Source organism: Canis lupus, chromosome 26 (assembly GCF_011100685.1).
Source record: "Canis lupus familiaris isolate Mischka breed German Shepherd chromosome 26, alternate assembly UU_Cfam_GSD_1.0, whole genome shotgun sequence".
Lineage (NCBI taxonomy): Eukaryota > Metazoa > Chordata > Mammalia > Carnivora > Canidae > Canis > Canis lupus.
This window is the reverse complement of record NC_049247.1, coordinates 13,127,950-13,152,036: the sequence shown is the minus strand read 5'-3', so window position 1 is coordinate 13,152,036 and position 24,087 is coordinate 13,127,950. Positions and strand designations below refer to the sequence as shown.

At 38.2% G+C, this 24,087-nt stretch overlaps 1 protein-coding gene across 6 annotated transcripts in view; it reads left to right on the top strand.

Annotated features, from left to right (window-relative positions):
• MED13L (mediator complex subunit 13L) overlaps positions 1–24,087 on the top strand; it is a 295,303-nt gene that overhangs the window by 245,862 nt on the left and 25,354 nt on the right. For 5 of the 6 annotated variants that reach the window (XR_005379205.1, XM_038575205.1, XM_038575207.1 and 2 more), the window contains 10 exons: positions 1,453–2,181; positions 3,175–3,400; positions 4,398–4,503; positions 4,814–4,938; positions 7,986–8,085; positions 13,129–13,349; positions 13,637–13,842; positions 17,373–18,310; positions 22,362–22,541; positions 23,160–23,383. Coding sequence is in view for 5 of the 6 variants with exons in the window: in XM_038575205.1 (XP_038431133.1) it covers positions 1,453–2,181; positions 3,175–3,400; positions 4,398–4,503; positions 4,814–4,938; positions 7,986–8,085; positions 13,129–13,349; positions 13,637–13,842; positions 17,373–18,310; positions 22,362–22,541; positions 23,160–23,383 (3,055 nt within the window). In the remaining variant the exon portion in view is untranslated. The remainder of the gene's footprint in view (positions 1–1,452; positions 2,182–3,174; positions 3,401–4,397; positions 4,504–4,813; positions 4,939–7,985; positions 8,086–13,128; positions 13,350–13,636; positions 13,843–17,372; positions 18,311–22,361; positions 22,542–23,159; positions 23,384–24,087) is intronic. The other variant, XM_038575206.1, reaches the window with a different exon arrangement.

The window sequence follows — 24,087 nt, the reverse complement described above, 5'->3', positions numbered from 1 at the left end:
AATTATAACCATTTGCAATATAGCTGAGTCATTAAATACAATTGAAAAAAATGACTTTATAAGATTGTCTGGTTTGCAAAAAGTCCTTACTTTGAAGAGGCTACCATAAAATATCTATTGAAGGATTGGTGTGGGTAAATGCTTTGAGAAAATCCAAATGAAAAAGTTTTATGTAAAGACAAGATATGAGTAGATATTTTCCAGTAAGACATTCAACTCTTACTGTGGTACTGTGCCTTGGAGGTTTAAAGCACAATTTTTACCTTATTGACAATAGCATTGTGCTGCTTAAACAACCTTCTTCAAAGTCAGATTTTTTTAAGAGTAGCAAAGATTTTAGCAGAAGTCTTCTCAGATTATCTACTGCAGGATTACCAAGCCCATTATGGAATGGTCCACTCTGCACACTATTTCATGGCCTTATAGGGCAGAGTGGCCATCCTGCTGTCCCACTAAACCATCCCATTATGCCACACAAATCCGTTTTACTGCCCACCAGGGCACCATTGAGTGCGATACAGCAGTAATTTAATGCCACCCTAGTGGCCTCAGAGAGTTACTGCTGCACCGGCAGGAGAGCTCACATTTTCCCTTGGTGGATTTATATATTGGGAGGAACTGGCTGACCTGCTGTATAACTTTGTTGCACAGATTAAATGTAGGCATCATCTGGTAGGCCTTTCCTGAGCAATATCTCACACCTGTGCTTGCCAAGAAGTGTGTTAAAATATGAGCAGACTTGCTACCCTGCTTAGTACAGATGCATTTGTCTACGTGTGTTGTTTTAGTATTCACTCACCATCTTTTTACTTCTAATTTTGTGAGTCTAGAAGATACAAAGATGTCTTTTATCCATAAGAATGTCATATAAGGTTTCTAGTCTGTTTATTCTGTTAAATATTTGTAGGATTAACACTCATTTTCTTGATTTCACTCTTTGGGGGAGAATTGCATAATTATTTTATTCCTAATTTGCAACACTACAAGCTGTTATAAACCCTTCTGTATTGAGTTAGTAGAGTGTTGTAAGATAAAAATCGAAGCTTTTTTTCCCTTCTCTTTCTTCGCAAATGATCTCATTATTCTTGGTTTTAAGATGCAGTGTGAATACATTAGCTGAGGCCCTTACCAAATTTGAAAGATTTGAGGATTTTTCAAATCAGTCTTTTGGTAGGGGTCAGCAATGTTAAGTCCATCTCTTACCTGCTTAACTTGTATGTGATCGATTCACCATTCTCCATCAGTGTTGCAGTCTTTAGTCCTTTTCAAAATAATGAACACCTAGAGTCCATTTCAGTGTATTAGTGCATCTGGTGTGTGCTTAAAAGATACAACCTTGTCAGAGGCATCTCCTTCGTAATGTTATAATGATGCAGTAATGTTGTACTGTCATAATGATCCAGTTAGATTTCAAGTGTGTGTTTCTTGACCTTGTTTTAATTCTCATTTCAGGCATAAACTTTTAAAACGTTGTGCAGTAGGACCCAATCGACCTCCCGCAATATCTCAACCAGGGTTCAGTGCAGGACCGTCATCATCTTCATCTTTACCACCTCCTGCGTCTAAGCACAAAACAACAGAAAGACCGGAAAAGGGAGACAAATTGCAAAAGAGACCCTTGATACCATTTCACCATAGGCCCTCTGTGGCTGATGAGTTCTGTATGGAGCAGGATACACCAGGACAGAAGCTAGGGTTGGCAGGGATAGACTCCTCCTTAGAGGTGTCTAGCAGTAGGAAGTATGATAAACAAATGGCCGTGCCTTCCAGAAATACAAGCAAGCAAATGAATCTGAATCCTATGGATTCACCTCATTCCCCTATTTCCCCTCTGCCGCCAACACTCAGCCCTCAGCCACGAGGTCAGGAAACGGAGAGTTTGGACCCGCCCTCTGTCCCTGTGAACCCAGCCCTCTATGGAAATGGGCTAGAACTTCAGCAGTTGTCGACTCTGGATGACAGAACTGTCCTCGTAGGCCAAAGACTGCCTTTGATGGCAGAGGTCAGCGAGACAGCCTTATATTGTGGGGTTAGGCCCTCGAACCCCGAGTCGTCAGACAAGTGGTGGCACAGTTATCGCCTCCCCCCTATTGATGATGCTGAGTTCCGGCCCCCAGAACTCCAGGGTGACAGATGTGATGCCAAAATGGAGGTAAACTCAGAGAGCACTGCATTGCAAAGGTAAGGCAACTGTGGGTACCACCCATGTGATTGCCCACCGACCCCTTGGAGTCAGGGCTTTCCTCCTCATTTCCCCATGCTGACCCTTCAGAGCCAAAATGAAAGATGCTTTTCTTTGCCATTCCTAGACTCTGCATTTGGAAAATACTAAAAAATCAAATGTTTTTTGTCCTTCGTGAGGTTTCACACATGTTGTTATTTAAATATGTTGGCATATAAAGGTTTCATTGTGGCATTTAGGACACTGGTATTAATTTATTTTTGGCCTGCTGTTTGTTAGTCAAAGAATGGAGCTTTATGATACTTTCCATGTTGTGGTCAGTGTTTTCTTTTCTTTGTATGTCGACACTTTTAAGGAGGACTTTGCATGCATTCAGTTATATATCCTGCATCTAATAATAATACTATTTATAGTGCTGTTGAACTATGCATTATTCTTCATAATGTATTCAGACCATCTCAGTTAATCTTCACCGTGACCATATTACTATCTTATTTTCATAGCTGAGAAAGAAGCGAGGGTCAAGCAATTAGGAAATGACACAGATTAAACGTGGTTGGACCCAGGTAGTCTGTCCTTAGGGTCTGTCTGTGCTCTTAACTGGAATCTGTGGGCTCAGAAACAAAAGCATATTCTTCACAAAGACCTACTAAGTTTTATTTGTTAATATAATCTCTATAAGAACTTTTTTTTTTTTTTTAAGATTTTGTTTATTCATGAGAGACACATTGAGAGAGAGAGAGAGGCAGAGACATAGGCAGAGGGAGAAGCAGGCTCCATGCAGGGAGCCCAGTGTGGTACTTGATCCTGAATCACGCCTTGAGCCTAAGGCAGACACACTTAACCACTGAGCCACCCAGGCATCCCAGGAACTTCTTTATAGAGATAAATTTTCTAAGTTTAAGTTTTCCAAATCTTTATAAATGCTTTAAAAAAAAAATGAGTCTTTTTTACTTTATCTTGCTTAAATTGCCATTTATTTTCCCTTTTAGACTTTTAGCACAACCTAACAAACGGTTTAAAATCTGGCAAGAAAAGCAGCCCCAGATGCAGCCACTCCACTTCCTTGACCCATTGCCTCTATCTCAACAACCTGGAGACAGTTTGGGAGAAATCAATGATCCATACACCTTTGAGGATGGTGACATAAAATACATCTTTACAGCAAACAAGAAATGCAAACAAGGGACAGAGAAAGATTCCCTGAAAAAGAATAAGGTACCATTTAGCATAGAGAGCATCCAGCATGGTGTGGGTTTTTGATCTATGTCAGTACAACATGTGTGGGAAAACTTCTGAGGCAGAATGTTTGAGATAGTCTTGCCTGATTGCTCTGTCCCCATATTCATGCTCTTGGTACTATTGTATTGAACAATGTATTGTTCCTTTTTATGTCATGGCTCACCTTTGTTTAAAAGTCAGCTGAACATAAATGAAGCCTCATATTTTCCAGGCTATAGCTTGTACAGTGCATGTTTCCTCTCATATGCTAATTCTTGTTGGCCTATGCTCCCTGCTTATTTCTTTTTAATTATTCCAAAATATCCAAAATGTAAGGAAAAAAATTTGATAATATCTATTTATTGAGCGCTTAGTATGTTTACTGTATCAAGCGCTTTACCTATGTATCTATCTGAATTAATATCAACACTACTCCTAGATGTGTCAGTATTAATTTTACTGGTTTCGTTGTCATAAAAATGAGTACTGGGGGTGTCTGCTGTCTTTAGCCTTAAATTTTCAAACATTCTAAAATATTGGGCCATTTAAAGAGGTATTCTTGAGAATAGGGGAGATAAAACAATTGCAAGAGGCTTGTACAGTTCAGAAGAATGCTTCAGAGATTCCTTTATAGAGATCTATCTAGATCCAGAAAGCTTGAACCATAGTTCAGCCTCTAAAATGTTATATTAAAGGCAGCTTTTAACACCATGGCAGGTCTGTAATCAAATGCCACCAGTACTGGTTAGGTATAAAAGCCAGACTGACTCAGAATACTCAATAGGATTGGAGGGAAAGTATGGGAGTTTTGGGTTCTGTTTAAATTCAGGGAAAAAGACATATATTTTATTTCCCTTGGTTGCATAGACCATGGTTTATCATACTTGTGCTCATAACAAGTTCCATTCTACCCTCTAATTCTTTGTGTTCTCCCTCATATTCCACACTTTGGGTTGGTGTTCATGTGTTTTGTTTGGCTGAATTTATTATACAGTCAGAGGATGGATTTGGTACCAAGGATGTCACTACACCAGGTCATTCCACGCCGGTGCCTGATGGGAAAAATGCCATGTCTATTTTCAGTTCTGCTACTAAAACAGGTGTGTACAATGATTATTTGCCTCACTTGGATTGTTGCTAAAGTAAAATGCAAGGGAGATGCTTCTCAATTTAGATTATATTTTTACTGTAATAGCAATAATTTGATCCCATGTTTAAGTTTTCATAGTTTGTTTTTCAGTTACTTTCAAAACTGATAAACATATTTGGAAATAATTGTCTCTAAATTTAACTGAAAACGTAGGGAAAGAATTCACAGGCAGGTCTTGCTCATTGAGATCCATGCCCTCTCCTCACTCTTTCTCTCTAGATGAAGTTGCTCATTCTGCATTTTTGCCTTCTTTCCCACAGATGTCCGGCAGGATAATGCTGCTGGCAGAGCTGGCTCCAGTAGCCTTACACAGGTGACAGATCTGGCACCTTCCCTGCATGACTTAGACAACATCTTTGACAATTCCGATGATGACGAACTTGGGGTGAGTCTGCCACAGCTACCAAAACAGAAGACATGGAGGACTTAGGACTTAGGTCACTGTTGGAGTATTTCCTTATTGTTTGGTCTACGGAATTTGGGGGCCTCTAATTTTAGGTTCAGAATGTTCTACAGAAATGTTTGTATACTTTGAAAGGATTCTTAAAGTTGTCTGTGTAGTCTCTAACACTCCTTGGGTTCTGTTTGTTGATGGCTTTTTTTTTTCTATTAGTTTATTCCTGTTGGAAACACTAAAATCTTTCACTTTCAGTTCTTCAATCCTAAATATCATGAGACTAGTAGAAGTGTAGTATGTAGTCCTTTTGGCTCACATTTTAAAATTAATGCCCCTATAAGTTTTTATTCATCTCATCAGTCAGAACATAATCTACATTTTGAGAGATAAACAAGTATGGTCTATACTTTTTAGGATGGGCACTATTGTAGGGAAAAAGGACTTACGTACATAGAAGTTAAATAACACAAGGTATGATGTGGTTAAAGCGACAGATAAGAATTATAATTCTTGGTAGAACAGCTGAGCAGAGTCAGAAAATTTATGTCCTCGTCCTCCTAACCACCTCTGTATTTTTGGGCAAGTAGAAGTTCCTGTTTATTTCTGGGGGACCTATCTTACTCATAGGCCCTCTCTCTGTCTTTTTTAAGATTTTATTTATTCATTCATGAGAGAGAGAGGCAGAGACACAGGCAGAGGGAGAAGCAGGCTCCATGAGACTCCATGCAGGGAGCCCAGTGTGGGACTTGATCCCAGGACTCCAGGATCACGCTCTGGGTTGAAGGCAGGCGCTAAACGGCTGAGCCACCCAGGGATCCCTGATAGACCCTCTCTTAAAGGAAATAGGTTTATTAGTTTATTTTTCATTCACTTCTTTATTTCCCTTCCTTCCCTCCCTTTCATCAGTTTCCCAGATATTTGTTAATCATTTGATGGTCATTTCTTTTGTGATGTGTACTTGAGGTTACAAGTATTATTATATTACTGCCCTTACACTTGAGGCACTCACAGACCTCTGGGAGAAATAGCATATTCATAATGTTTAAAATGTACTTAAAAATGTATATAAATAAATATACACATGCATGCTTATTACTGTGAGTGCAGTAATTGACCTGCGTCTAAAGATGCTGGATGTTCAAGTACAAAGTGACAGGTGAGCAGTGTTTAAGGCTTAAAGGTTAAGTAGGAATCAGAATTCTAAAGCTTGTTCTCAGTTTAAAATAAAATGGATCTGATTAACAGATATTATACACCATTAGTAATGTGAAGTACTTAGAAGATGATGAGATCATAATGGTCCCCAAGAATGGATTTGACTTTTAAAACGTGGAGAGACAGGGTTAATGAGAGGCAGGGGAGAGACTTTAGTTTGAGCCTGGAATGAGCCTTGGTTAAGCAACAAGAATGAACCAGCTGGGGAAGTTGGGGAGATAGTGACCAGACCATTGGTCTGCTCTCTGAGTAAGGAGTAAAGATAGACAAGGTTAGGCAGGTTTTGGCCACACTTATGGCTTTGGACTTCGAACTCTGCCTATATAACGTGTCCTCTATGAAGGCTGCTGAGTGTGAAACTGACCGAAAAGAAGCGATTCCTGGTTTTCATCAGTCTCATACACAGAAAGCATGAATACTGTGTGGTAACTTTTATTGAATTAAAACACAAGGACCTCCTCAATTCAGGCAGTTGGCTATGTGAAGAAAAAGGACATGGCAATGAGAAAAACTGTAATATAAGAAATTGTTGATACAGGCATTGGAGAGTCTCTTTAAACTTAACTATCTCCCTGAAGTCAGGTATTACTAGGATTGGTTTTAGTGATCCTTTGGGTTTGGTGAGATGCTTTGGTGGTGAAGGTGAGGATGAAATATGAAAAAACAAGGAATCAAAAAGAAGTAGAAAGGGAGGAATGAGAAAGGGCAAAAAACAAGCATTGCAGAGTAGCCTGGGGACTGTTCACAACTACCATCTCCAGTGATTGTTGTTTGCACTCAAGAGTCATTGTACTTATCTCTGTATAAATTATGTATTACTGTTGAACTAAATGAAGATATGTTTACTTTGTTTTTAGAATGTATTCTTAGTAACGTTAATATGTAAAGGAGGGTTGGATATTTTTAATCTAATTTCATTTCTCTGAAATGATTGTTTTTGCTTTACTCTGATTTCTAGCCTGGCATTTAATTAAGAGAATCGCTTACCTTAGAATCCTTTTGCTAATTCATCTTACTGATAACTGGTGTTGTGAGGTTCTTTGTCCAAGTTTTCATCTTAAATGTCTTTGAATTTAATTTTGCGTTTCAACCTTGTGACATGGAATAAGTATACATAAGTAAAAGGCCTTCTATTTGTGAGAATCTTTTTTTTTTCTTTTTTGCTGTTTTACCTTGCCACCAATTCATTGCGTTCTTAAAGATAATCTTGCCTATTAAAGGACTTAATTTATTTTGAATAACAAAGAAAAGCCCTCTCTACATATCTCTGTGGTTTTGTGTGATAAGGTTATTTTTTATGAAGATGAACAGTAACTGTGGAGGAGATAGGAGCTGAAGATTTTTTTTTTTTTTTTTTTTTTGTGGTGAAAAATAAAAGAATAATGCTTTGAGAGGGCTTGAGGTCACCTTTTGAAACTGCCTGCTTCCAAACAGAAGGAAAACCAGACTGATAGCCAATTACTCCTTGGAGTCACCACCCTAATTTAATTATTGTGTCCCTGAAACCACTTCCCTAATGACCTGGGAGGAAGATTTGCTTAAGGAATGTAAGTTGTGCTTTGATGGTGCAGTCTGCCCTTACCAGATCCATGCAAAGAAGACTCTGTCACTCTGGTTTTTATTCTTGATAAGCTTGTAGCCTTCTCCTTGGCTTCACTGTCTGCTGGTATTTTTAGAAGTTTACTTGTAAACACCATGTAAGGAAGCATCTTTCTTTTATTCCAAAATATCATTAGGCATATGTTAAGAAATAGTTTACTGCTGCTCTACTTATATTCAGATGTGTTGCCCTGTTTTAATAATAATAATCTTTTCTTAAGGCTGTATCACCTGCGCTGCGTTCATCAAAAATGCCTGCAGTTGGGGCAGAAGATCGACCTCTTGGGAAGGATGGAAGAGCTGCTGTTCCTTACCCACCAAGTAAGAAAAGGAAATTGAGCTTTGGCTTACTGTTTATAACTTCTACAAAATGTTTTCATATTCAGTGATGTTTTATCTGAGATGCCTCTCTGTCCCTCCCTTTTTTTTTTTTTTTTTTTTTTTTTTTACGGCTTAGGAGGTCTGTCTTTACTATTAACAGAATATTAACTGTGAATTAAAACCTATTTAAGTTGGAATTTCTAAGATGGGGCAGGCAGCTAAGAGACCATTTTAGTTTGAATTCCTTTTGCTTTTGTTTTCAAATTAAGAATGAACTCTTCTGGTTAAAAATGTAGATAAATGTGTTTTATGTTTGTTTCTCTAACAGCCTTTTCCTAGTAGGATAAACGCTATACAGTGACTTTCATTTTTTTTTTTTTTATACAGTGACTTCCAAAGTGATATTCCACTATAAGAGTTTGTGTAAGATGTTTCAAAAAATTTAATTTACACAAGGATGATGATCATTTGTTTTTTTGTGGTTCTTTTTCTAATTCATATTGAAGTTTGTGTTTCCTTTTGAGATCAGTTTATTGTGTATGACAGCAAGAAGAGAAATTTTTTTTAAAGTTACTCTTCATTGTAGGAAACTACATTATTCTACAAGAGAAAAGACAGTAGAAGCAGAAACATAATTCCATTGCAAATCATTCTTTAATACCATCTCATTAACTTCAGCTGGTAATGAGAACAAATTGAGGGGAAAAACCACTATGTCATAGGGATGAGTCAAAAAGTTTTATGAACCTATAAATGTGTGCTGATTTACTCAAATGTAGAAGTGTGAAGTATACAGAGATTGGATTTTGACAGCTTTAGTAGATCCATAGCTTTTTAAAATATGCAAAGCTTTCTCAAGCATGACATGTATGAAAATGAATAATGGTAGCCAGCCAGTTGCTGTAGTTTTTTTAATTAAACATTTTTCTTTTTTTATTACTCTGCTCTACAGATTTTGCAAACATAGAATTCACAGATTAAAAGAAACAATATTAAAATAGATACATATGGAATAGGTTAGATGAATGAATTTTTCCCCTTGTATTGAACCAGTTAATCCTCTGCCCTTTTTGACATTAAGTTATATGTTGTGATGTTAAATGTTAAAACATGACTTGTCCAAGGTTATTGGACTCACAATATTTGTACTCAGAAATCATTCTGTTAGTGTCCTTGCCCAGGAAAGTATATGGTATACTCTCTTCTTTATCTCATTTTTATTCAGAAAATAATTGTTTCAAAAAGAAGCAACTCAAAATGTTATGATAAAGTACAAGTTATAAAAATTAATTGATTAATTGAAAAATTAATTTGATAAATTTGATTAATTTATACTTACATATATAAGCTTTGGAAAGTATAGATACATAAGAGTAAATGGATCTTTCGTTGTGCACAAAGTATGCATGTGTAAATGTGTGTGTGTGTGTGTATGGACATGTATACAATATTTCCTCCCAAGACATGACAATGAAATAACATGGTAAGAAGTTCTCATCTCTGCAAGAGCTTTTTTGTACATTGAGGTAGAAAGACTGACATAAAATTTAGTGTCTAGAACAGCACCATCCAGTCTAATAGAAATACAGTGTGAGCTACAAATGAGAGCCATATAGCAGTCTTAAATTTTCTAGTAGTTACATTAAAGGAAGTAAAAAAGAACCATGTAAGATTAATTTAATTAGTATATTTACCTAATATAACCAATAGTGTCATTTTTTACATGTGATCAGTGTAAAAAATATTGGGATATTTGATAATTCTTTTTTTTTTTTTTTTTTTTTTTTGTGCTAACTCTTTAGAATCTGTTGTATATTTTATACACACAGCACATCTCAGTTTGGACGACGCTTGGCTTGAGTGCTCCATAGCCATATGTGGCTAATGGATACTGTATTTGACAGATTATGTCCATAATTATTCATTTGTGTATGTAGTAATGTAATAGTGAGAAAAGCAACACACAGTAATAACTAGATTTAATTTTGGCATCAAGTCTGTGTTAAGGTAGTATTGTGTTATAATAATATATACAATAATACACCTCAATTCCAGCCTATTCTGGTAGCTGTTCCCACCCTCACTTTAGCATTTTTAAGGATAAAAATTGAACAAACAAGCCATGGTTTTCTGTTTTGGAGAACTAGAATGTTTCTGTCATCTTTCTGACTTACCCTCTTTGACTGCAGTTCCTTTTCTCATCTCAAAACCTGTTTAGGGTCACATCCTGTCAGAAATTCCTTGTAACTTAACAGCAAAATCATCTTTTTCCCAGCCAAACAAAAATGGGGAGGGCAGACCAATTATTATAGGCTTTATCACTTACTGAATGTTTAGATGTTACATGGTGAAGTATTTACGTGTGTGTACATTATGTTATTTAATGTGTACAAAAAATATGAGGTAGATAGTATTGCCATTTTGCAGATGAGGAACTTGAAGTTAGAGAGGTTAAGAGTTTCCTTAAGAATATCTGATAATGGGGTGCCTGGCTGGCTGAGTTGGTGGAACATGTGACTCTTGATCTTGGCATTGTGAGTTCGAACCCCATGTTGGGTGTAGAGATTACTTAAAAATAAAATCTTAAAAAAAAAAGTATCTGATAGAATAGTGAAGGCTACTTTCTGAAGTGAGTCTCTGGCAGGTGTAATCTTATTTTCCGTACTTTTTTTGTGTTCTCTTTTACCTTTGATAAAAAATATCAAGGTCGTGAAGGTGTTGAAAATTGAGATATACAAAAAAAAAAAAAAAATTGAGATCTACAACTGTGTTAGGTAGCTTCAAAGAATTTGAGTATCCCCAGGTGAGAAATGTCTTTATTACGTTTCTCAGACAAAATTTAGTAGCTAATTTAATAAAATAATTTTTGGTAGTATTTTATACCATAGCCAGAATACTTACATGTAAAATAAAGGCTCTGTTTAAGTTCACTTGTCATTTTAACACAAAGAGAATTTGTACAGTTTATTTTCCAAGTATTTGCTTGAAGATTAAAATCTATAATGCAAATAGGAGTTTGAAGATTTTATGAAGCGGACTTAGAATTTAAAATGTTATACTTAAACATTAATTTTATATTAAAAATGACCCATAGCTGCTCTTTCTGTGACTTGGAAGAAGGAGTAGGGACTAAAAGATAAAGATGATGGATGTATTTCAAGTATAACCTAACTCAATATTAAAGTCTTCAGTCTTGTTTTATTTTTTCTCTCTTTTTTTTTTTTTTTTTTTTTTTCTTCTTCAGTCTTGTTTTAAAGAAAATTACTGATCTGGTTGCTGCTACATTTGAAGACCTGTTTTTCCTCCTCAGACTCCAGTGGTTCTCTGGGAGTTTCTGGCTTGGCTTGTAGCCCTAGTTCTATGAATTGTTATGTTTCTTAATGGTAAAATACTGTCCTGGCAAGAGGGGCCTTGAAGATCTACTTGAGTTCCCCCCCCCCCCGTTTTCCTTTTCTTTCTCTTTTTCTTGGCGGCAGCAGGCACCATTTTGTTTAATGAAATCTTATACAGAATCCTACTGTGGGAAATAAATGGAAATGGAGCTTCTCTAAAGAGAGGGAAAGTTGGGATCTGAGATCCTGTCTGTTGGCCTCTTCCTTCCCTTGTCTTACAGATAAGCACCCGAGGCCAAGAGAGGGTAAAGTATTCCAGATTATCTTATTGTTTAACTGGGAAACATGGTAAAGATCATCTCATGCAGAGGTTCTCACCTTTTTTCTGCCTCCCATCTGGTGGAAGCCTCCCCCTGCCCCCGTAAACAAAGGAAAGAAACCAAGCCTGGTGAGAATCACACGTCTTTTCCAGCCATTTAGATGAAGGATCCAAGGCCTCCAGGGAGGAGTGACCTGCCCTGACTGTAGCAGCACTGAGCTCTGGAACTGTTCAGGGTCCTGCTGCTGATTCATACAGCACTGTCTCAGACTCCAGCCCAGGGCAGAGTGTGATGCAGTGGTTCTTTATTAATTTCTGATTCAGAGCTTGAGGTCGTATCCTAGTCTATTCAGTGGTTACTGTTTGCCTCTTTCAATGCTGAAGTTTCTAGAAAGAGCAATGTGTTTGGAAACTGGGACATCCGATGCCATTCCAGAACACTGACTTACATTCATGGCTCCAAATGTATACATAAATTTGCTGTATAGGACACCCCCTAGTGGTCAAGCTTCCAACTTGCATCACATTACATCTGCTCTTGCTTTCAGAACCCCAGTTGCTTTCATGGGCCCCAGTTGATGATGATGATGGCTAACTTCTGGTATATTAAAATGCTCTTTTAAAAAAGGATTGAGAGTCACTGCTTTAAGTCTTTCTTAAAAGATACTTTTTTTTTTTAACTAGTTGATTTTCAGTAAATTCTCTTTTGGTTCTAGGTAGGAATATTAAACCTATGAAGTTTCATTTTAATGTCCATATGGGCAGCATTTAATGTCAATGTGGAACCATTTCCCCAAAGAGCAGTGAATGTGGTGGATTTTTCAGACTAGCCAAGTAATCCTACTACATCTAAACCACCATTGTAGCTGCAAACAATTTTTTTTTTTAAGTATAAATGCCTGATGGATTTTCTGTGAAAAATTTGCTATAGGACAAATTTCATGTAATTCTGAAATATTTCATACATATTTGTAAGCAGAGATAGAACTTTCAGCAAAGTTATTCCATTTAATTTCTTCTAGCTTCTACTTATTTCATCTCCTTATACTCTTCAGGCAGTCGTTTATTAGAAGAAATATGTAGGTTATATAAACTTTGTTCTCTTAATTAACGTGAAGTCAAATCATAAAGCATCAAGGGGATAGTGGTAAAGTTCTAGAAAAGGATAATTTTCTGCTGATGGCCACCTTCTTAGAGACTTCCATGATTAATACTGTTTGTAACTGATACAACCATTCAGTTAGCATTATTTCTGATGGCAGGTGGGGTGCCTGCCTACAAACTGGGATTTTTTAGAAGTCTTACCTGTTAAATATTGTCCTCTCCTCTCCTCTCCTCTCCTCTCCTCTCCTCTCCTCTCCTCTCCTCTCCTCTCCTCTCTTCTCCTCTCAGCAGTTGCAGACTTGCAAAGGATGTTCCCCACTCCTCCTTCTTTAGAACAGCACCCTGCATTTTCTCCTGTGATGAATTATAAAGATGGAATCAGTTCAGAGACAGTGACAGCATTAGGCATGATGGAGAGCCCTATGGTCAGTATGGTATCAACACAGCTCACTGAATTCAAAATGGAAGTAGAAGATGGATTAGGAAGTCCCAAGCCAGAGGAAGTAAAGGTAATTGCCAACATATTAATTTTACCAAGGCAGGGTGATTTTCAAGCAGATTCATATACATCTTCTTCAAAATAGTATATCTATATGCTGTATATACATAAATTTTTAAGAGGTACATTGCTTGGTATATTAATTATAATGTCTAGATTAATTTAAAATTTTGTCATTAACATTTTCTGCTGATTAGATGAGAGAAATACTCAATTCCACTCATTTTTGTTACTGTTGTTATATGTCTTTAGTTGTTCCACCAGCATTATCACCGGACTCTCCTTGTTTTCTCACAGGACTTTTCTTATGTGCACAAAGTTCCAACCTTTCAACCTTTGGTGGGATCCTCCATGTTTGCTCCACTGAAGATGTTGCCGAGCCAATGCCTGCTACCTCTGAAGATACCTGATGCCTGTCTGTTTCGGCCTTCATGGGCAATCCCTCCTAAAATTGAACAACTGCCCATGCCACCTGCAGCCATTTTCAATAGAGATGGCTACAAGTAGGTGCAGGGACCATGTCACGTTTCTTGCCCTATTAAGTGTGGTTTTGATCTTAGATAAGTATTTAAAATGATAACATCAGCATGTCATTTGAAACTTTCCTTTCTTGGACATTCGTGTTTTTGTGCACATTATTTTGTGTTGAAAATGTGCATATTTTCTAACTAAATTTCATGTATATGGATAAATTAAGGCTATTTGTATAGAGAACCATGGTGTTCATGCTAGTTCAGTATCATATCAGTGTCTACTACAGAATCAAGCAGTAGATTGGAGTTGATAATGTTATTTGGATAGTGGTGGTGTTTGATTTATATAGATTGTGGTTCCAAATACGCTTCCTTAAGACACTTTAAAATGAAGTGTTAACACAGAGACTTTCTCTCATGCTGACCCCACATCATATAAGAAAGCAGTAACAAGGGTGGTATGATACAGAAGAAGGAAGAAGAGGTGTTTATTGTAACGTGGGCACATTTAACTCTGTCAAAGAAGGGTAGTCTGTCAACAGTGTAGACTCGGTTTTCCCTATGATGAATAATTTCTTAATTAAACAATTTAAATGCTTTAAAATATAAGGCCATAAGCTCAATTTTCTGTCAGGACCAGGTAAACAAAATGTGGATGACATGGATTGGATAAAGCAAAAGACTTGGCACCACTGCTAGTCAGTGTTATCCTGAGGGACAGTAGGAAAGAGCAGGGTCTCTGATGGAACAGTTAAGATTATGCTTCACTTAAAGGGACTGTTTGCTATGCAGTTATAGTGCATTGTTCAGGCAAGAATGTGGGCGACTAGAGGTCTGCGTTTTTATGTAAATCTCCTTTTTAAAAAAATTTTGGTAGTTAATTCAGAGTCACATTTTAGGAGCCAATAAGACAAATTCCTGATCCAGTCTGTGGGCTATAGTTGTGACATCACATAAAACCATCTTGATGAAACCAACTTTAATGTCATAAACAGGCTTTATGCTTACTTATGTAAAGTCAGTGTCAGAATGAAAAAGTGTGACAGCATGTAGGATAAAAGAACCCAGACTTGGGAGGGTACAGCCGTAATGTCACAGGACTCCAATCCTGCCTTTTTTGTTTACACCTGTGTATGGCCTTAAATGACTAGCTTACCTGAGTCTCTCCCTTCTTTAAAATGGTATGATCTGGCTCTGCTTCCCATACAAGATTTTTGAAAGGTTCTAATGGTTGTGGAAGTATTGTGGCAATAACAACTCGCCAGCAGGATGAACGAATGTGCTCAAAACTACCCTGGTGATGATCCCCTGGCTCCTTTTCTGCTGCCGTGCTCCAGTATTTAAGTAGGGACTAATATAGCACAGCAGAGCTGATAAGCCCAGAAGAGTTGCCACACCATTCTCAAACAATGCAGCAACTCCAGGAACCCATTTGACAGTTTAATTTCTTACACAAGCTCCTCAAAAAAGTGATGTGAGACTCTTTGCTGGATGATAATATAAATAATAAATAACTTAGATCATTGTTTAGATCTATTAAATCTATCACTTGCTATCCCAAAGATCTTTGGTATTCTAAACTGGTTCTGTTAAGAACTTTCTTTGATGAAAGAAATGTTTTGTATTTGCATCTTCCAGTATGGCATCCCCTGCCCTGATGTTGTAGCTGTGCACCTCTTGAGATGGGGCTAGTCGAGACCAAGACTGAATTTTTAGTTTTATTTAAGTTGATTTAAATTTAGCACATAAGGCTGGTGATAACCTTATTGGACAGCACAGTTCTAGACTATGTGAATTCCTTCTGCTGGGGTCTCTATCACCCTGGCCACCCCTTTGTCACACTCAGCACCCCAGCACTCACTTGCTTGACACCTGACATACTTGCTGTGAGCTAACTTTTCTTCCTCTTTTTTACTGTTGAATGCCTAGCATCTAGCATGAGGTTGGTATTCAGTTCGTTTTTATTGAATGGGAAAAATCAGGTTGGTATACAAACTAAACCATTCTTACTACCTAGGGAGCAATTTAATTATTTAGGTTTTCAGTTTAGTAGTTGTAGTTTCCTTTTCTGATCTGAACTGTATAATAATTTTAGGGTTTTGTCAAATAGGAAAATCTGAAAGGAGTCCAATTAGAGTAAAGATCATTATTACACACTTATTATTTTGGTCTCTGAGATAGCAGTGATTGCTAATCAAGTTTTCTGGGTCATTTTTTATCTGTACTCAAAGATACCACTGTGCCTCAGTTTTTCTTTTTAGTGCTTGATTTGGATTTTTAAGCTGGTAGTTTAGGCATAGCTAATTAAACATCACAAGAAAATTATTTGAAGAGCCATTACTTTATGACATTCTTCTTTCAAATTATAAGTGAATGAATATGCAGTTTATTGGAAGAACATTAGTTTAAGCACAGTATTAAGAGATTCCAAGAAAATATTAAGTATTAGATGAAATCAGTATTCTTTTGATACCTTCTAATTGGAAGGAATGGTCCATTGCTGTTTTACATGTACATTTAAGAATGTATATCAAAAAATTTTTTTACAATAATAGAATAGCAGAACATTATAGACCCTGTTTTGTTTTTTTGTGTGTGTGTGTGGCTAGTCCAAAAAGAAGTCATTACTTTTGAAAAAAAGATAGCACAATGTGATCAGTCTCTGGGGAACTAAAAATAATTGTGCTATAGGTAATGCATAGCATATTGAAAATTAAAAATGAAAAAAAAAAAAAAAAGAAAATTAAAAATGAATTAAAATTGTCTACTGCCCCACAGAAATCTGTTAGAGAAGTTTGGAAGCTATGATACAATATATGTACTATGCAGTTTATATAATTAATATTGAGGTCTCCTAGCTATGTATGTGATATTGGCATTAATTACAGTGTAGTAGTAGCTAGTGGGTTTCCTATAATTGAATTCCTTCATGGCCACTCAGTCTATAAAAATGCAAGCCTAGACAGGACTGTGTTTTGAAAATTAGAAAAATTGCAAATGTTCCTATGTGTTTGATTGTAACTGCTTTAGAGTCATAAATGGATTATAGCCTCAGAGGACAAATACAGTGGTAGACTTTTAATTTTAAAAAATGACAAAAATGTAATTGCAAATTAGATGGAAATTTTACCCTATGGTCTTCTAGCTAACTTAGCATCTGAACTCATGTGTTAATGTTCCACTTAAGTTTTCAAAACTCATTGACCAAACCCAGCACCATGTTTTCTTTTTTGTTTTTTGTTTGTTTGTTTGTTTTTTTAGCACCATGTTTTCTTATAAAAACAGTAAAGTTCCCTTGAAAGATTAACATGAAGATTGCTTAGATGTGGAATAAGTAGAAGGAAAATGCTGTAGTGTGTTATTCTTCATGCCATGTTTCTTGCTTTCCCATGTACTTTACTGACTCCTTTGAATCCTTTTTTTTTTTTTTTAAAGAAAAAATTGAATATACCTAGTGATAGCATGCATAAATGGTAAATGTGCAGGCCAGGTGGGGTAATAGTGTGTGTATTCCAGCATCTGTGACACGCACCTGTTCTCATTTGGTATTTCTGTTGCAGTAATGTGCCTAGTGTCGGGAGCCTAGCAGATCCAGACTATCTGAATACACCACAGATGAACACACCAGTGACGTTGAACAGCGCTGCCCCAGCCAGCAACAGTGGAGCAGGAGTTTTGCCATCTCCAGCAACCCCTCGCTTCTCCGTCCCCACACCACGAACCCCCAGGACCCCAAGAACTCCCAGAGGTGGGGGCACTGCCAGTGGTCAAGGGTCAGTTAAATATGATAGCACCGATCAGGGGTCACCAGCCTCTACCCCCTCTACCACACGGCCCCTTAACTCTGTGGAGCCTGCCACCATGCAGCCAATTCCTGAAGCCCACAGTCTCTATGTCACCCTGATTCTCTCAGATTCTGTGATGAATATCTTTAAAGACAGAAATTTTGACAGCTGTTGCATCTGTGCCTGCAACATGAACATCAAAGGGGCGGATGTTGGGCTTTACATCCCTGACTCTTCCAATGAGGACCAATATCGCTGTACCTGTGGGTTTAGTGCGATTATGAATCGTAAACTTGGCTATAATTCGGGACTCTTCCTGGAAGATGAGTTGGATATTTTTGGGAAGAATTCTGATATTGGTCAGGCTGCGGAGAGGCGCTTAATGATGTGTCAGACTACCTTCCTTCCTCAGATGGAAGGAGCCAGAAAATCCCAGGAGCCACCTATAAGCCTTCTCCTCCTCCTCCAGAATCAACATACACAACCTTTTGCTTCACTGAGTTTCCTGGACTATATTTCCTCTAACAGTCGTCAGACTCTTCCCTGTGTAAGCTGGAGTTATGACCGGGTACAAGCAGATAATAATGATTACTGGACGGAATGCTTTAATGCCTTGGAGCAGGGCCGACAGTATGTAGATAATCCCACAGGTGGAAAAGTAGATGAAGCTCTGGTGAGAAGTGCCACTGTACACTCTTGGCCTCATAGTAACGGTAGGTTTCCCAGAATACATATTTACTTTAAAAATTATCTTGGCATGATGGCAAATGATAAACTTTCTTTAGTTTGTTATATGACAGAAGTTTAAGTTTTATTTCTTAAAAAAAAAAAAAGAAAGTAAGATCTCTGTTGAAAATCTTCCTGAATTTAAGGATTGGAGCAAATGTTTTATATTGAAACATCTTTGAGGCAAGTAATTATTTTGTGAAGACTTCTATTAATTCCTATAGACAGTGCGGGGAAACCTACAACTGCTAAGTGTCAGCATCATCGGGAGTACACAGACGAATAGTTTGCACACGTTGCGTGTTTAAATTCACCCATTCTTCTAGATGAGTTGTCCGTGATACTTTCTCCATGAAACCTTCTACCCATTTACCGAGCATTTTCTCCTTCCTGTTTTTCCAGTATTTTGCATCTCTTATAACAATGATCACAGTTTACTTTGTGTTATGGTTCCTGAGGCACGTCACTGACTCTTCTATTATTAAAAGTTCCAGTTGACAAATATCTGTGATGTTGAGCTCTAAGCATGCCATGCAAGTTGCTTTTCCCTTCCCTTCTTCATTCACCATCTATACTGCGATGCATCCTGGGTGATAAAATGACTGAAAGAGACAAGATACCTCTCTGAGGGACTTCCTAATCTGTCCTGGAAAATGGACATCAGATTAAGCAAATAATAACACAGATTAGCATATTAGAAACCCATCATAAGCAATTAGAAAAAAAAACATGGAGTGGGAGGGCCTTCCTAGACTGGGGGTCAGGGAAGACCTCCTTGAAGAAGTAGTAACATTAGAGATCTCAGTGCCAGTACAGATTAACTGGCTAAAGAGGCTAGAGAGGGGATCTCTGGGTGGTGCAGCAGTTTGGCGCCTGCCTTTTGGCAATCCTGGAGACCCGGAATCGAGTCCCACGTCAGGCTCCTGGTGCATGGAGCCTGCTTCTCCCTCTGCCTGTGTCTCTGTCTCTCTCTCTCTGTGTGTGTGACTATCATAAATAAATAAAAATTTCAAAAAAAAAAAAAAAATGAAGAGGCTAGAGAGCAAGGAATTGTATCCCAGACAGAAGGAACAGCAAGAGTGGTATAGAGTTGTATAGAGCTTGGTTCTTTCAAAGAACCGAATGACTCTGTCTCTCTCTCTCTCTCTCTCTCTCTCTCTCTCATTTTTTAAAGGGGGTTGGAACCTGGGTGGCTCAGTCGATTAAGCATCTGACTCTTGATTTCGGCTCAGGTCATGATCACAGGGTTGTGAGATTGAGCCCCAAGTCAGGCTCTGTGCTTGGTTTGGAATTTGCTCCAGATTCTTTGTCTTTCCCCTTCTCTGTTCCCCCCCCCCCCCCAATAAATACATACATCTTCAAAGAACTGAAGGAAACTTGGAGCTGGCTAGATCCCCAAGAGCAATTTGAGACCTGCTGGGGCTGGGGTCTTTATCCCAAGAACCCTAATAAGTCATTGGTGGGTTTATGAAGAGGCATTGACATCTGATTTGTGTAAAGAAACCAGCTCTGAGTGCAGTGCGGACTGTGGATTTGGGAATAGCAGAATGGTGGAAAGACAAGGTTAGTGCAACTGCTCAAATGAGAAATAATAGCTGGTTTCTTATCTTAGCAAAGGGGATGGAAAAGAAGTAGAAACATAAGGTATGTTGAGGAAGTGGTAGGACTGCAGGGCTTAGTAGTGGGTTGGATTTCAGGGGTCAGAGCGAGATGTTAAGGAAGACACCCAGGTTTGTGATGTGTATACCTGGAGAGGTACTGATCATTCGAAGATAGGTGTACTGGAGGAAGGCTAGGTCTGGGGAGAAACTCTCCTAAGTTGAGTTTTGGAAATTTTAAAGATCTCTTCTTGAGATATCCAGGTAGAGATGTCAAGTAAACACTTGGGAGTTTATGGGCCTGCAGCTCAGGGGAAAGGGAGTAGTTGGCTTGTAGATAGTAAAGTCAGGCACAGAGGAGGAGGAAAGCTAGGATGACAAGATGGCTTGGGACAGAACTTTGCTGAATTCTGCTGTGTAACCAAGTTTTAAGAAAAAGAGTGGTCAGGAAGCATTAAAGCGCAGCTGAGCTTTTAAGAAGAGGATTAAGTATGTCTTTTGACCACAGTGAGGAGCTACTTCTGTAGACTACTTCACTAGAGGGATGGGAATAGGTTGGGCTGGAATGGTTGGTTACATGAATGAAACATGGAGCTTGCTCTGAACAGCTCTCAGCCTTGTAGGGGAGAAGGCTATATAAGCTTCTTAAATAACAGTTGGAAATCTAGAATGAGAAAGTATGCTTAGAGGACAGAGATCATTGGAGTGAGGGATGATAGGCACTTTTTTGAGTAGCCAGGCCCAGAGACTTCTCAGAGGTGGAGACTTGTAAGAAAGTATTCAAGGATTACACTCATTTCTGTAACTGCTGAGTTTTGAGCACTGTGCCTTGTACTTAGCAGGCCTCTAATTAATGTCTGCTGGATGCATTTATGAATTACAGAAAGTACAGTCTTCCCCTCTAAAGAAATGTGGGTGATTATCTTGGGCGGTTCCTTTTACTAGATAGTGGCCTTCAGACAGAAAAGCAGTGAGTGGGTGGATCAGTACTGTCATCTTTGGATATGAAAAATAGCAGATTTTATCGCAGGGGAGGTGTGGGTTCCAAAGTCAGAAGCTTAACAGTATCAGACAGATAATGTAAATGAGTGAATGATGCTGGAGCAGATTTGCAAACAGCAGTGCCCTCACTACATCTTTCCGTGCACACGTTCCATTCTGTGTGCACAGGAATAGCCACAAGGGATGATGTCTGCTTTTATTTTTCTCTAACCTGTGATTCTCTTTGTCTGTCATTTTCCAACTGTTGATAGAGCCATGGTTACAAGAAGTACTTTTTTCTTTACTATAGGAAAAAAAGAAGCCCAGGTTTGAAGGTACAGGTGATCATCCCTGCTTCCTTCTCAGGTAGGCAGCAGAGCTGAGTGAGGAGGGCCTCTGAAGGGGGCAGTTGCTCCTTGGCTTCAGCGCTGCTGCTTATGCAAGAATGGGGCCTGCTGCTTGCCAGGTCTCCCAGTTTGTCAAGAGATGCTGGAAATTTACATTAGCTACTGGTGTTTGATTTAGGGATCACCTAGAGGTGTCTTAAGCACCCTGTGTTTCTTTAGTTGGTAGATAAATCTTAGATTTCCATCCATGCCCCTTTCCTAATCAGCTAGAGAAGGAAAGGTCTTTAGGTACGCAGCTGTGCAAGTTCACAGCTGATCACCTCAAACTTAATTAGCTCTTTCTTCAGATCTCTTTGAGAATTCAGTGAGCATTACAGACCTGTCTCCCTGGGAAAGAATATGCACATGTTCGTGTGTGCACAATTTTGCAGTTTGAGAGGTTTTTTTCAAAGGTTCTATGTTAAGAGCCCCTCCTCTTAATAGGAAGGATGTTTCTTCTGAAACCTTGAATCCCACCTTCCTGTGTGGACAGCTGGCTTTCAGTACTGCTGTTGCTTTTGCCATGTTTTCTTGTGCCTCTGTCTGCCTGGAAGGTTATATTTCTCTCTGTGCACTTTGTATTTTGTGAAGATATTTTATATTACGAGCTTTTTTTAACAGTTGTGAAGAGCTTCTATTTAAGTTTTTCCTCCTACTCATTATTCATTCAAAACAGTGATATTTGTAAATAAAATAATAAATAAGAAACTTTTACAGCTCTCTTTTCCTATGAACAACCTTGGAAACAGGTTTGTATGATTTTAAAGAGTCAGGCTCATCTATCTTTTTACTTCTAATCTCCTATAGTTAACCTTTTATATATAGAGGAACCCATTTCTCCTTTTATTATTTCCACTAATAAATTATAAATTACTTTATAATAATAAGATAAGAAAATATCTTTTCTCTCCCCTGCTAGATCAAGCATTTTAGAATCTACTAAAAATAAAATCTACCACCAGTAATGTCTTTGTCACGGACTATAACTGAGGTCCAGAATGATGGCAGAGAGAAGAAGAGCATGCCGGTCCCCCTTTATGATCTCCATTCCTTTCATTTTCTTTCTTTTCCAGTGCTAGACATCAGCATGCTCTCCTCCCAAGATGTGGTCCGCATGCTGCTGTCCCTGCAGCCCTTTCTCCAAGACGCCATCCAAAAGAAGCGCACGGGCAGGACCTGGGAGAATATCCAGCATGTGCAGGGGCCGCTAACATGGCAGCAGTTCCACAAAATGGCGGGACGGGGCACCTATGGTAGAATCTCTTCCCTGTTTTAAATTTCTTCGTGATTTTTTTTGTTCCATAAAACCCAGCTTTAGTTACTGTCAAGTCCTTGCTTCACTGATAAAATAGAATCTTTTTCTTCATGGCTATTAAGGTTTATAATCTCTTTTCTTTCCTAAAGTCAGTTTGGAATTAAGTTTTCTAAGCATCCTTGGCAGAATCAAGGTCAATGAGGAAAATAATCCTTAAAGAGATTATTTGTTAGATTTTCCTCATTTTCCCGATCCTCATTGCATTTTCATCTGGATGAACATCTGAACTAGTTCTGTCAGCGTCTTCATAGTCAGGATTATAGTGCTTATTTTAAAGGAAATGGTGTAGTACTGCCTGGAAAACTAACTTTAACTTGTTCTCGTCTGCCTTCTGATCTTATTGGACCTTTATTAGAGCATTCTGACTCATTGAAATAAAGTTCTTCATCATGGGCCACGTAATTAGAGGGTTTGAAGAATACTTTTGAGAGTGATTCTGTTAACCTACAAGGAAATTTCTGATGCCAGAATTAAAACTAATGCAGCAAGAACTTCAAGGTCTCCAGCTTGTACAAAACAGACTCACGAGCCCTTCCTAATGGCCTTCTTGTTACAGGTTCAGAAGAATCTCCTGAGCCATTGCCCATTCCTACTCTGCTGGTAGGCTATGACAAGGACTTCCTCACCATCTCTCCATTCTCTTTGCCATTTTGGGAGAGGCTGTTGTTGGACCCATATGGGGGCCATCGTGATGTTGCCTATATTGTGGTCTGTCCAGAAAATGAGGCCTTGCTCGAAGGAGCCAAAACTTTCTTCAGGGACTTGAGTGCTGTATATGAGGTGAGAACGACATGAAAACCACTTTCGTGATGAGTCCTCAGGTGGTTTCTAGCTATGACCAAATTTTAAAGAACAAATATCTTCAAGGTAGATCTCAAAAGAAAATTTGCAAATAGCTGGAGGATGAAGGAGAGGATTAAATTGGCAAGTTTTCCTGGAAGTAAATTGCTTTATCATCTTGACTTAACATTTTGTTAGATTTAGAAGACTTTGCTCTACCTGCCTTACCACACATCTTACAGTTGAGCTATTTTTTCCCTCATTTTTGTGTTCAAGTTTAAAAGTATTGCTTACCAGGGAGTCTTCTGGCTGCTCAGAAGATGACCTTTACAAAAAGGAGGCACGTCTCTCTGGGGTGGGGCTGGGTTTGTAGAGGAGAGGAGGGTGGGGGAAGGGTCCTGAAAACAGTATAAAAGTGTTTAGCTTGAAGATTTCTGAATCAGAAGATAAGTTTAATGAATCATGTCTCTGTTGTATATTTAACACTACATCCTAGTACTAAAATTTTGAGACGCATTAATAATGTAATAACCATAACTTAAAGGCCAGTAGGTAATTTCATATGTTTAGTACATAAATTACTGTTACTTTTGAAAAATTAGAATCATGAGTATCTTTGAAGGGTGCCATATTTTTTCTGCCAAAGTATATGCACATTAAATATTTGTATCTTATACTTCTAATATCTTTATTTTTGGCAAGAT